Source organism: Akebia trifoliata, chromosome 6 (genome assembly GCF_017979445.1).
Source record: "Akebia trifoliata isolate Shusen 1 chromosome 6, ASM1797944v1, whole genome shotgun sequence".
Classification (NCBI taxonomy): Eukaryota; Viridiplantae; Streptophyta; class Magnoliopsida; order Ranunculales; family Lardizabalaceae; genus Akebia; species Akebia trifoliata.
Window position 1 is genome coordinate 7,437,311 of NC_141380.1, and position 14,383 is coordinate 7,451,693.

General features: G+C 33.9%; 2 protein-coding genes across 2 annotated transcripts; both read left to right on the forward strand.

Annotated features, from left to right (window-relative positions):
- Positions 1-1,826: 1,826 nt before the first annotated feature.
- Positions 1,827-6,556, forward strand: LOC147399999 (uncharacterized). The gene is made up of 7 exons (XM_086445587.1): positions 1,827-2,216; positions 4,607-4,906; positions 5,011-5,214; positions 5,287-5,379; positions 5,474-5,581; positions 5,663-6,181; positions 6,273-6,556. Exons 4-7 carry the CDS (start codon positions 5,329-5,331, stop codon positions 6,351-6,353), a joined length of 759 nt encoding a protein of 252 aa, XP_086301713.1. The 5' UTR covers positions 1,827-2,216; positions 4,607-4,906; positions 5,011-5,214; positions 5,287-5,328; the 3' UTR covers positions 6,354-6,556.
- Positions 6,557-6,750: 194 nt separating this feature from the next.
- Positions 6,751-14,259, forward strand: LOC147400000 (uncharacterized). Its single transcript, XM_086445588.1, has 12 exons — positions 6,751-6,824; positions 7,095-8,081; positions 8,207-8,248; positions 8,426-8,527; positions 9,839-9,922; positions 10,599-10,688; positions 10,785-10,816; positions 10,874-10,955; positions 12,539-12,566; positions 12,667-12,785; positions 12,890-13,007; positions 13,593-14,259. Exons 4-10 carry the CDS (start codon positions 8,518-8,520, stop codon positions 12,671-12,673), a joined length of 333 nt encoding a protein of 110 aa, XP_086301714.1. The 5' UTR covers positions 6,751-6,824; positions 7,095-8,081; positions 8,207-8,248; positions 8,426-8,517; the 3' UTR covers positions 12,674-12,785; positions 12,890-13,007; positions 13,593-14,259.
- The last annotated feature ends 124 nt before the right edge of the window (positions 14,260-14,383 follow it).

Below are 14,383 nucleotides of genomic sequence, written 5' to 3' on the forward strand. Positions count from 1 at the left end.
AGCAATATAACTTATATAACGGCATTTTAATAAAAACGCCGTTAATGAGCTTGAAACAACGGCAATTTAATCAAAACGCCGTTAACTAAACTGCTGGTAATAGTTCAAATATTTTTAAATGTACAAAAAAGACTTAACGATGGTCATCAAGTGTCGCTGATACACATGGAACAACAACTTTTTTCTTTAGAATCACTAATAATTTAATCCATTCATTTTAAATGTCGGTAATACAGTCTTTAATGGCAGTAATTAATGATTCACCATTAACGCATTTAGTGTTTGATTATAATTATAAGTGGTAAAATATAAAAAGTAGCAATCTCGCTAGCTTTTAACAAGATTGTCACTTTTCGAATAAATATTAGTGATCTCGTTACCTTTTATTAGAGAGACGAAATCGTTACTTTAAAATCTTTGCAATCTCATTATGCATGCTTTTTGAAGTAAAATGAATAGTGTACTTGAATGGGAATTTTAACAAAAGTTGCACATGTTTTCATAATTTTATCTAAAAAATTTTCAACCCTTTCTCTTTTATCTCATTAAACAATTTAAGTGTGTGTTCAAGAGCCGAGGCCTTTTTCTCTTTCATCCATGCTTCTAAAGCTGTCTTGTTTAGCTTCTCTCCCCTACACTCACAAAATATCCAAATTTATATCTTAAATAATAATTGTTATTACCATTAAAAAATAATAATAAATTAACAACTAACAAGGAAAAAAAATTTGAATGAGTAATTGCCACAGATCTCTCTTTGAGGACACCATTTCACTCCCTATATTTCTCAAACTATCCAAAGACCAGTTGATGAAATGGTTGACATCACAGGGTACACAATGGAATATTCACCTTCCTACACATTAACACGTAAAATCATAGTTTTTAGAACTCATTGAGTCAACTCAAAACTTGACCGAGTCAATTTCACTTGATTGGATTTCAAGATGTCTTGACCCTAAAATTTTATGAACCCAACTTGCCAAGTTAACTCGGCAGATCAACTGACTCAACTCCTCATCTCGACTAAGTCATCCCAAAAATGAACCACCTTGGGTCAGAAACTCAATCAATTTAGTTGGTTATATATGATATTTTTTAGGAATATATTTTAAAAATACTGATATGTTAAATATATTTATTTATTTCATTTGAGTTGACTTTCAAATTTTTTATCCTTTTAGATTAGTTGGAGATCAATTCGATTCAAGCTCTCGAGTTTTAAAATTGTGTAAAACTTCATATTGATTAAATCGGTTGAAATAAATATAAAAAAACTTGTATCTAAATCGGTTGAAATAAATATAAAAAAACTTGTATCTAAATCGGTTTAGATGTTCATAGAGTTAGGGGTGTGAATGGATAGAAGAAAATTCGAATTCAAAAAATTGGATATTATCCGAAAATTTATGATATTGAATTTAAATTCAGTTTTATATATTTGAATCCTTATCGGATATGGATTCGGATGTTAGCATTTCGAATCCGATATATCCGAATCGAAATAATATATAATATATATTATTTTATTTGATTAATTTTTTATATAAATAATATAATATATAATAATTATTTTTAATAATGAAATTATTGTATATTATCTTATTTGAATTCGAATTCAAATATTAGATAAAAAATTTGGATTTGAATTTAGATATTTCTGCATCCGAATCGATAAGCATCCGTTGACAGTCTTACATAGAGTTGAATCTCAACTCATTTGGGTAAAATAAGAGAGTTTTTAGTGCCACACCAACTTTTGCTAACGCCACCCAATTCTATTTAACTAGAAAAAATCATTTTTAGAGGCGATTTTGCCGTGAACCGCCGCCAACACAGCAACATCGACAGTGTTTTTGGGAAATCGTCGACGAATCACCAATCTTTTGGCGCCAATATTTCATTTTTGTTTCCTCCCTCCCTCTTTCACTGTACGTCTCCCATGATTTCATATCATCTCCTTCCCGCACTCTCTCTATCTATCTCACTCTCTTGCCCTAACTCCAAATCTCTCATCGTTTTTGGGAAATCGTCTTTGTTACAGTTTTCATCCCTACAAAAGTCGTAGAGCTCAACTTGTTGCGGTTATTTTATCAAGACTTTCTCTTTCTATCTCATTCTCTTGCCCTAACTCCAAATCTCTCATCGTTTTTGGGAAATCGTCTTTGTTACAGTTTTCATCCCTACAAAAGACGTACAAGCTCTATAGATTTGAGGTTTGTAAAGATTTTTTTTTTTAAACCTTATTTACTTTGATAAATCTCATTTATTTTCATCTTGAATGTTAATTTTTTCATGAATTTTGGAGTTTTTGTTCTTTTTCTTTATTGAACTATTGATTTTTTAGGTAAAAGTGTTACTTGGATGCTAGATTTTGTGTAGAATCTGGATTTGGATATACTTATAGAGGTTTCAGAAAATTTATGGAGGAATTTTTTGATTTTTGTTTATTTTGTTTTTGGGTATTTGATCTATTTCTAATTTTGGTTGTATTTTATATGATTGTAATAAGGAAAATAATAGAATAAGTCCAAATAGATTGGTAGGGATGTTGTTGACAGTAGTCTTATATGTGATAATTATACAAATTGTTGATCAATAAAGGGGCATATCTTCTGGAAATGTTTACAAGATTCGTGCTTTCTTTGTTTTTTGAAAAGTTTGTAAAATTCTCTGAATGAGGGATCAATCGATTAAATTTGTGAATCTATAAATTAAGAAGTGATTTATTGATTAGTCGTTGAATAGTATAATATTTTTACTATTCAATCTCAAAATTTTATTTTCTTCTAATATCTAGATAGGATGTTTTTGGGTGATTGAAGATGATGGATTTTGGTGAAAAAAATCAAATAATATTATTTATACCATATCTGGATAATTGCCCAATCTGAACTTAGTGAACTCACTTTTGAAAAGAGGTATAATAGAAAAATAGGGATGAAAAGTTGAGAAAAAGATTGTTAATGAGTTGACAATTGGTTGAGCAATAAATTAGCTCTAATGAGGATGGTTGTACCTCTCTTTGGCTAAGATGGTGGTTAAGCATTAAATTGGCTCTAAAGACCATAGAGGTAAGTCGTCCTAAGAGCATTTTCAATAGGGATGTTAAAATACCAATTGCGTGTAGGACTTTTGAAGGGGGGCTGTGTGTGTGACTAGGATTAGTCTCACCCGAAGGGTGGGCATACCCCACGATAAGCAAATATATATATATAAAGGGTCCCGTTCAATGGCTAACTTTTTGGCAAAACATTTTTCAAAACATGAGTTAGAAGTTTTGGAATGGGCTGATTTTTGGTGATGATGATCCCTCACCATAGAGATCATCCTCATCAAAATCAGCCCATTCCAAAACTTCTAACTCATGTTTTGAAAAATGTTTTGCCAAAAAGTTAGCCATTGAACGGGACCCATATATATATATATATATATATATAGGGAGCGGTTCGGCAGCCCTAAAGTTTGTCAAATATTTTTTGCAAATCACTTTTGATGGGATTTGAAGTTTTGGAATAGGCAGATTTTTTGTGAGGATGATCTCTACGGTGAAGAGATCATCCTCACCAAAAATCAACACAATTTGAAACTTCTAATCCTAGTTTACAAGTTGAAGAATTGTGGACCATCCAATTTTTGTAAATCACTTTTGATGGGGTTAGAAGTATTGGAATTGACTGATTTTTGGTGAAGATGATCTACTCATCATAGAGATCATCCTCACAAAAAATCAGCTCATCCCAAAACTTCTAACCCATGTTTTAAAAAATGTTTGGCACAATGTGTGGCAAACTTTAGGGCTGCTGAACCACTCCCATGTATATATACAGCTAACCTCTATTTCTTCTCATAGTGAGAAATTGATTTATTGGAAAGATACCCAACTTGTATGGGGTATTATTAAACCAGATTTTTTCATTAATTTTGGAGTTTTTATTTTTTTTTCTTTATAGAACTATGGATTTCTTTGGTAAAATTGTTACTTGGATGCTAAGTTTTGTGTAGATCTTGAATTGGATATGCTTATACAGGTTTCAGAAAATTTATGGAGGAATTTTTTGATTTTAGATTAATAATTAATGATTAAGTTTATGGGATTTGTTCCGTTTCTGATAATTTGATCTTGAAATATACCCAACTTGTATTGGGTATTATTGAAATAATTTTTTTATATATGACTTTTGTTCATTTTTCTTTATAGAACTATGGATTTCTTTAGCATAATTGTTGCTTGGATGCTGGGTTTTGTGTAGAATCTTGATTTGGGTATGCTTATACGGGTTTCAAGAAATTTATGGAGGAATTTTTTGATTTTTGGTTAATAATTAAGGGTTAAGTTTTATGGGACTTGTTATATTTCTGGTAATTTGATATTTAAAGATACCCAACTTGTATTGGGTACACTTTTTGAAGGTTGGAGTTTTCTTATTTATCTGGTAATTTGAGTTATTGAAATTCAATTTGTTGCTTGTAAAGGTTCCACAATCAATCGAAACTTAGAATGTTAATTGGTATGTTTATTTGGTTAGAAATGATTACTAATTATTTAATTTATTTTCTATATAATTTATTGTGTGCTAACTCTTTTGTTTATTGCATGTCTTAGATGGACCCTTCAGAGGATGAGTTATGTCCATCACAGAACGAGACTGGTGGGGGCTCATCTAGATCCACCACCAAGAAAAGAAGGGGTCCAACAAGGTGCTTGAGCTTATTTTCTCTCCCACTAAATAAGAGACTAAAAGTACAATTTGATCATGCTAAACAACCATTTGGAAAGCATGTATCAAAGATGTCTAATTTTTGTGGGGTTATAGCTCGAGATCCACGTATGTTTCGGTTAGATATTCAATCGTGGAGAAAGATCGATAAGGAAGACAAAGAACGCGCATGGCAAATGTTATTGGTAGGTAAAATATTTCTTAACATAATAATAATACATTTTATTTTTGTCTTTATTGAAAACTTTTAGAATGATATAATATTTGATTGGCATGTTGATATATATAGGAAAAATTTGAAATTATGATAGAGAATCGCCCATTTATCATGAAAACAATGGGTAGGAAATGGAAGGACTACAAGTGTGGTCTTAAACGTACTATTTACGATGTGTACGATGATGATGCAACCCGATATGAGCATCGTCCCGATGGTGTTCCTATTGAGCAATGGGCAGCACTCATAGATTATTGGAATTCTGAGTTAGGAAAGGTACATGTTTAATATTTCCAATTTGTTACCATTGCACATGTAATTTTTATTAATTGTTTGTCCTTAATATAGCGTCGAAGTGAGACAAATAAGAAAAATCGCTCGTAGCAAACAATGCTACATACGTCTGGTTCAAAGAGCTTTGCTTGTTTTCGTCATGAAGAGGTATTATAAATCATAATAATATTTAGTTCATTGTCATTGTTCTTTTAATATAATCATGTGATTAGCTATTATTTTCTCATCAATGTATTAATAGGAAGATAAAAATGGCACTGACATACCCCCCAGCAGAGCTGAAATGTGGATAATGACCCATTCTCATAAAAATGGGGTGCCTGTTGATGAAGATGCTGCTACCAAAATAGTAAGTGCAATTACATTATTTTATAGAACTCCAAAAAAATATATAGTAATTATAAAATTTACATTAATCACTTTTTTGTAGAACGAGATGCAAGAAATACTCGAAAATTTAGCAGAAGGGTCAAAGGATACAAGTGGACCTAATGATGTATTTAGTCAGGTCATGGGTGCAGAGAGACCTGGTCGTATTCGTGGATTTGGGTTGGGTTCGACTCCCACAAAGTTGTGGGGGTCATCATCTAGTCAAGACTCATCATCTTCCATGAACAATGAAGAGATGACCATGTTGAGAGAGAAGATAAGAACATTAGAAGAGAATTTGGCTGGTGAGAGGTCGGAACGCGAGAATGAGAGGTCATCCTTGGAGCATCAGCTCGAGATGGCTAGGAGTGAAATAGAGAAACAGAGAGAGGTTGATAGGATTAAGGCTGAGCAGCTTAGAGAAGCTGATAGGATTGAGTTTGAGCGGCTTAGAGAAGTCGATAGGATTGAGGCCGAACGGCTTAGACAGACTGATAAGGATGAAGCCGAACGACGAAGACAAGCTGATAAAGTTGAGTTTGATAATCTCGCACAGATGGTTATGAACCTATCACGATGTGTAAGTAAAAAATTTATATTTATTAAGCTTATATATATATATATATAAATATAATATATCTGATAATCTGATATGTTCCTGTTTATTATAGTTTGGTGGCACGTTCCCAACTCCACCGGGTTGTACGTTCCCAACTCCATCGGACTCATCGACACAGCCGCCAGATGATTGATTTGATGCGTTCTTTTGTCAGAAAAACTTTTGAGTTAGTTAGTTTTATTAAGTGAATGTTGTGTTTTGGATGATGGTTTGTGATACTTGTTTTTTAGATAAACTTATGATTTTGTTAGTTTGCTTACTTATGGAAAACTTATGATAATGGTTTGTAAATATTAAAAATTGGGATTGTTTCTATTACTAACCTAAATAGATGAAATGGATTGGAAGATTCAGCAAATCAGTAGGTATGGCATCTCATCTTTGATGTATGCAAGTTGTTTGCATGAAATCGATCACTACATAGACTTTTTTACCTACGTATGTTTTATGATTTCTTTTATACCTATTTTTTTTTGTTAACCAACCCCTTTTTAACTCCACCAATGTAAAATTATATGTTTTACATTGCCGGTCCCAAGCCCGGATGACTGTTGGAGTTGAAATTTCTATCGTAAACTATTGATGGTGCAAGGCTTTTGGAGAGGTAACTATAACTTTGAAATATCTAAGTATGATAGTTTAGAACATCCATAATGTTATGATAGTTTAATGGTGTTACTTGCTTATTCGTCTCTTCTCTTACTACTTCGACTCTATTTGTTCATTTACATTTGTTGTCATAACTTCGATTTCACTTAGAAAATCATTTTTTATGGCTAAGCTGGACTTGAACCCACGACCTCTAGGGGTTTTTTATGTCTTACCGTGTGGGCTGCGACACGAGGGACTTTTACAATTTGTGGTTGGTTTGTAGATTGCAAGGATAAACTAGAAGATGGAAACAGAACCCTTATCCAATAATTTCAGTCTCAATTGACTGCGCAACTTGAGGTCTTGCATAAGACAATTGCAACTTCCATGATACAGTAGGAACGACAACTTAAAGAAGTGGAGGAAAATATGCATTTGCAAATGTTTCTACAAAGGTGGAGGTAAAGTGTACACTTTTTTTTAAAGAAAATTAGATGTCCACTTGGAGTATTTAGACTTATAATTGTTTCTTCTAGTATGTTTTGTAGGCTACTGAAGATCTTCGAGGGCAGGTAGGAAAGCTGAAAACGATGCACGATTCCGGTATCAAAGCTTTAATGGAGAGCCTCAACCTTGGGTTAAGGCTAGAAAAGTCCTTATTTATTTGGGTTTATATTAATACTTCTAGTGTCAGTGGTTGTCATATTTGATATGTTTTAATTGGTGGTTTATCAGATATTTGCACATGTGTGTGCATGTGGAGACACACCTTTGATAATATAGTGTTTTAAAGATGACTTTTTATGCTACCATATAGCTAACATATTGTATTGTTTATCATCATCATCATGAGCCTTCTCCTGAAAAAAATTGCGGTCATCTAACAAAGTGTGGGGTTCTTGTATATCAGTAATAATATATTGTTTACAATGTTTAAGCTTGAAATGGTTTCATCCTTGTCCAAAATTTTGAAAGCTTGGTAAAAATAATATATTTTGTTTAATGCTTCATTTCAGGCACTCATTGTAATTGAATCATAATATATAGCTTATTGGTATGTTGATTAATGCCACCGTTGAGGTATGATTATGAATGCAATTTTATAATAGTGTAGAGAAATCAACCAACTATGTAGCTGTCTTTGCTTGGTAATAGATGATTTATCTCTTTTATATTTTTTCCATTAGTATGCAGGATGCCTTCAGATTTAGGGAATTTGAATATGTGAGAAAGTGGCAATCAACTTTCAGCTCCTGATCTTCAAGATGAGGTATATAAATTTTTTGCTTCTATTTTGATTAAGCTTTAATCGTTAAACTTAGATATAGCATGGTCACTCAGAAATGATATTGTTGTAAGGTTTCCTTATTTTATGGTTTTGCTATCTAATTGCAGTTTGATATGCTACAGGAAGAAAATGAAAGTACACTTGACAAGGTATGGTGCTAGCAGATGTTTTCGTTTCTAATCTAGTACAGTTGTGAGCTATGTTACCTGAGTTCCTATAATTAGAATTTCTGGTTTGTAGTTTTATGGTCTGATAAGCATGAGACACACAAGTTGTCATGTCCAAGCATTTTTCTGGCTTTTTTTTTCGTATATTATTTCTTACAGCAAGGTGGTGGTGCTATTGTCATGGATGCTGATGCCACCTCAGAGTTGCACAAGAAGGGAGTGGTTGTGACAGATGATAGCAGCAAGTTTATATGATCCCAGGTTAGTAGAGTAAAGATTAATAGATTGTATTTGCAGAATTATGTGTTAGAAATACTAAATGGGGCTGATCTTTGAATAATCTAGTAGATTATTTGTGAAAGCATTGTGCATTGCACTTCTTGTAATAGAAAAGGTTAATCAAGAAGCAATGCAGTGCGTGGCTATTATTTAGGTGTTTTGAGTGTTAAAGTTATGTATATACTCTAGAGTCCAGATTATCTATTGACATGTGGATTTGGAAGGGGGCTAAGGATGGACTGTTCTCGGACAAATCTTTCTATGGGGCTTTACAGGATGACAACAGGGTAGTCTTCCCAGCTGCTGCGATTTAGGGACTAAAAGTCCCGTCGAAGGTTTCATTCTTTATATGGTTCGTTTTTTGGGAGTGCATTCTGACATTGGATAGTCTTATCCAGAGGAGGAAGGGGGGGGGGGCTTTGTACTCTGATATTTTGCATTATGTGTAGGTGGGATAGAGAGTCAGTCAGGCATCTGTTATTTCATTGCTTGTTAGTTCGGGAGATTTGGATGTACTTCTAGGATCTCTTTGGCGTTATTGGTTGCTTTCCTTGTACGGTGAAAGGTCTCTTCGAGGCTTAGATGGGCTTAGGTACTTCATTCTTGTAGGCTAAACACATATCATGGCCTATTTTGCTTTTTGCTGTATGTTAGGGTGTTTGGAAAGAGAGGAATCGTCGCATGTTTGAAGGAAATGAGACTTATTTTGAGAGCATTATCATGTCCATCAAAGGTTTTCTTTTCTTTTGGTGTAAGGTGTTCATTGAGTTCAAAGAAGTCTTCTTTGAAGACTTCATGGGGAGATGGGAGTGGGTCTGTTTTTTAGCTTTGTTGATGTTTGTTGTTTGAGTGTCTTATTCTGTACTCTTTTTGTTGGTCATCCAGCTACATTTAATATATCTTGCATTTACCTATCCAAAAAAAAAGAAGTTATCAGTAAATGGATGGGTTGAAGTGCATGTTGTGCTTCAATTGTGAGCACTTTGTGTTTTAGCTTAAACCTTGTTGTTTTTTCTTGAAGTTCCTAGGTTGAATGAATGTGATTGATTATGGTCTTGGTCATCTTTCTTGGGATAATTGTCTTTTCTCTTTTACCCTCTTAAATCCCAAAGAAGATGCCCTTGCGTAGTGTAATTCTATTGGGGAACTTAGGGGTTGATGCACACCTGAAATGGATGGTTGGTGAACCTATGTGCAAATTGAGGCTCATGATATACCCCTCAAGAACATCGGGGTCAAGTGTGATAATGATGACATTTGGCGTTCTTTTTTATTTTAATTTATTTTCTTCAGGGCCAGATAACTTGGACAACCTTAGAAGGCTCGCCGAACAGTTCCAGAAGCAGGCACCGGGTGCGGGAGCAGGAGCACGTGCAGGTGTGACACAAGAGGAGGATGATGAAGTTGCGGCTAACGCCTGACAAACTTCTCAAAAGTTTTGGAGGGAGCTTACCTTCTTCATCCTTTCCTCTTTTTTTTTTCTTTTGTCTTTTCTTATATTTCAAACCATTTCTTTTATGCTACTTTTTCCATATATTTCTCTTTTTCTTGTGACATGCTAGTAAACAAGTATGCTTGGTAAGAGTTCATTCAGTCAAACCTTGACAGTGTATTGGATCAGCTTTCAAGAGCACTCTGCCTGATATGGGAAAGTATGTTTTACGCACTCTTACTTGTAATGCGTTTACCTATCCTATCCTGACTTCATGTCATGGTATCTCCCTGGTGACGGTGATTGAGGGTAGTTAGTACATATAAATCCAAATTTTTACAAAAGAGATTCACTGGGATGCTGATTACTTTTTAAAAGCATTCTGTTATTTGGAAGGAAAAGGAGTTGCATTCTTTATCCGTTGTCGTTGCACACTCATCTTCAAACTTGGGGAACCATCTGCTCTCGTGTTAGTTGGTTATGATTGACTCACATAACATTAATCAAATAGCTGTTAAGAGTTCTATCATCTCTTCACTTTGAAGAATTATCCCAAATCCACAGCATGCTTTCTCCGAATCTGATAATCAAATTTTGAATTATATTTTTTCTCCACGCCAGAAAGTAGCTTCTCTAAGAAGTTGTGTGGACTCGGCAACTATTCCAGCAACTATGAAAGCAGATTTGAGAGGAAGGATCTCCCAACTTCAGGTAGTGTTTCTTGATCCAACAAGCCATATGATAAATTGACTACTGTTAGATTATTGTAGGATTCTTAACTACTTTTAATTTACCAATTGTGTGTAGGATTCTTGGTTTCTGTATGTGGGATACAAGAGGTAAGGTTGTTGAAAGGATTCAAACAAGTTTGATCTCTCTGTTTTCTTTCTATATAGCTCTCTGTCACAATCGAGATCGAGATTATGCTGGCTTATATATTGGGACTTTTTGTTAATTGGAGAGTGCTTGCGGTTTTGGGTAAGCTTACATAAAACTAACTTTGGCAATCTTTAGCTATTAGATGTCTCTTTCAAACTAAAAGTAGAGATTTTGTTGGTAGAGTTTGTAAAATCTGATAACAACATGAGCTTGATGATATGATGGTCCCCAGAGGTGCAACCATGGATAATTTGTTCAAAATTCAAACTACGTTTGAGTATTTGATTTTATTTTTGGAATCTCCCCTTGCTTGTTTGACCTTGGATTGGGCTATCCAACTCAGGATCATCAGAAACCTTAAACAATGAGTCCTGGTTCTATTACCCAATGAGCCATTTTATAATAGGAGATGCCATTTTTTGTTGTCTTGGTCCTTTACTTTCCCTATGTTTAAGATAACATCTGCTTAAACCCAGATCCAAGCTTCCTTTGCTTTAAAACAAATTAATATACTTAGAATGTAGATCTACCATATTATTGACTTGAATATAAGGAGCTCACACTGTTTTTTTTCTTACATTTGTTTTGAGTGTCCATTCCCTGTCTTGATCTTTTATGTTACTAATGCACTTTCTTTTGCATCCGTAGATTGGAAGATGTTTTATGAACCATCTTTAAATAATACATCTGTTAATATTAGGAATGTGAATAAACTACTAATATGTTATTCAGATGTCTGTCTTTAATTTTCAGCCAAAGTACTATGATGGAGATCATAGTATTTGAAGATATATAATGTCTTTTGGTTTCTTCTTCTAGGTTCTTGAAGAAAGGGTTGGGCTGATTTTTGTATTGGGTTTATATAAATTTATCATCTCCTTTACATTGAATGAAACCGAAGACTTCATATGGGTTTTCACCTGTGATTGTGTTGAGTTGTAGAGAAAGGAGATGGTTGAGATTAGTATGGTAGGAGTGAATTTAGAACTTTTAGGATGGTAGACAAATAAAATAAAAAAAATTAGAATTTTTTTCTGTCCATGTAACTGTCTAGGTGACTGGAATTAGTGAGGAAGGAAAGAAGTCACACATGGAAACAGTGACACACTTGGCCCGTAGTTGTATACTTGTAATTTCAGAAATATTTCACTTGTAGTAGATTTTATTGGGGTTTTATTTTTTCTTATCCACACATGGAAACAGTGACATACTTGGCCCATGTCCAATACAATCATGAACAAAGGAATTGTAAGGTAAGAGGAGGAAGAGTAGAGGATATATGATAGTGTGAGGGAGTGAAGACCATAGCCATTCATTCATCCACAAAGTTATCCATAATCTCATCCTATCTTTTTTATTGCTTCAAACTCACTCTTGTTGTTGCTGTTCCCACATATCACCAATCAACAACATGGCTTCGGCTACTCTCTTTCTAATTTAATTAATTAGATGGAGTACCCAGATTTAATTGCTTCTAGTATAAAAAATGTCGACACCATTGGATTGGAATTGGAATATCTCATATAATTTCTTTTTTGTTTTTTTGTTGTTGTTCTACAATGGTTAAAATACATTACACGTGATATAAACATCCCATCTATTTAATAAATCTTCTTCATCTCTGTAATTTCAATCGTATTTTCTCATATCAAAGGTAGTAACATGTGCATATGCTGATTCAGGAACTACTTGGATGTTGGAGATCTACTCGTAAGCCTCTTGGTCTTGAAAGAGCATTATTATTTCAGCTAACATCTATTTTGTTGTATGTGCTCCCATTTCATTTTTCTTTTTTCTACTTATTGTGTAGGGATTAAATGCTTCTATAACTCCCAATGCATCCATAATAGAGGACAGTAATCTACTGGCTCTAGCCATAGTTCATAATAGAGGACAGTAATCCACTGGCTCTAGCCATAGTTCCATCTAGTAAGCCATGCTCACTGTTCTCTTCTTTTATCGTTTTTAGTTTTTTCAACAGTCATTTACGTTTTTTTTTTATTTACAAAACAAAGGAAATTCCATACATGCAGATGCGTCTGCACCCTTTGACTCTTCTGTTCAAGCAAAAGAACTAGATCCTTCACAATGGAACTTGCTCTGGTTGCTGCTCCAAGCAGCAACATTTCTTCAGTTAATGAAAGACAATTGGTTGGTCCATCTTTCATTTCTACTTTATATTTCTATTATTATTATTATTATTTCATCATATCCACAATTTGTTTCTATTGTGTTGATTGTGGTTGAAATTTAAGAAAACTTTTTTCTGATTGAACATGGCATGTTTATATAATTGGTGTACATGTTTCAGTTCATATTCTTTTGTATGATCTTTGGTATGTTGAATTAACTTCCTTTCACCATTTTATCCAAGGTTCAAAATATCGTACCATCTCGAAATGTATCATCCAAGATGTATCGGTTTTGAACATTTCAAGACTGTACAAGCCATGAATTGAATGTTTTGTTCAATATTTCATTTTGTATAGATTGTATTGTGATGTCTCAGTTTGTTTCAGAATGTCTCGGACAAAATTACAGGCACAAGTCAAAACCTTCTAAGAAATAATAATTCTAATTAGTGTTTTTTGATAGGTAATTGTGACATCAATTATTCATTCGACCAATAATTCATTGAAAAATCAACGGTTCATTTTGGGTAAAAAAAATTGATAGTTTTAGTTGTTAATGTTCTTATTATTGGGTCAATTGTTAATGTTCTTACTACTGCAAAAGAATTGATGCGGATCAATGGCACAACTAAATCTATGTTAGCAAACCATCTTGCCGAAGCCATAGCAGGATCAATGACAATCAAAGCTTTTGAGGAGGAAGATTGATTCTTCGATAAGAATTTGGAGCTCATCGACATAGATGCAACTCCTTTTTTTAACAATTTTTCAGCAAATGAGTGGCTGATATAGTGTTTAGAAATACTGAGTGCCCAATTCATTTCCTCCTCTGCAGTTGCCATGGTTTTGCTTCCACGGGGAACTTTTGGTGCTGGTGGGTTATGTTGTTTATTGCTTCCATGTTACTAGTGTCATTAGTTTATTGCAAAAATAAGCAGAAATTGGTAGAAAAGTGCCTCTTATAGGAATTTTTTTTTCTGAATTGTAATTTTATTACCGGCGGTTTAGAAAGTGCCTCTAAATGTATGATTTACCAGTGGTTTCAGGAAAATGCCGTTAATGTTAAGTATTACCGGCGGTTAAGGAAAGCGCCTTCTAATTCATGCTTTAGCAGCGATTACTAATAAATGCCGTTAATATCTTATATTAGCGGCAATTTTTGAAGAGCCCCTAATACACTATTTCAGTGGCGGTTTCTAAAAAGCGCCGTTGATATTATGTATTTCCAGCTGTTCATAAACGCCACGAATATAAAAATACACGTGTATAAAAACGTTTATCGGTACTTTGTAACCGCCGGTAAATGGGTCTTAAAACCGCTGCAAAAAATATATCATTACTAGCGGTTTTATAACCGCCGCTGAAAGGGCCGTTATCACTTTCCTCGACGCAATA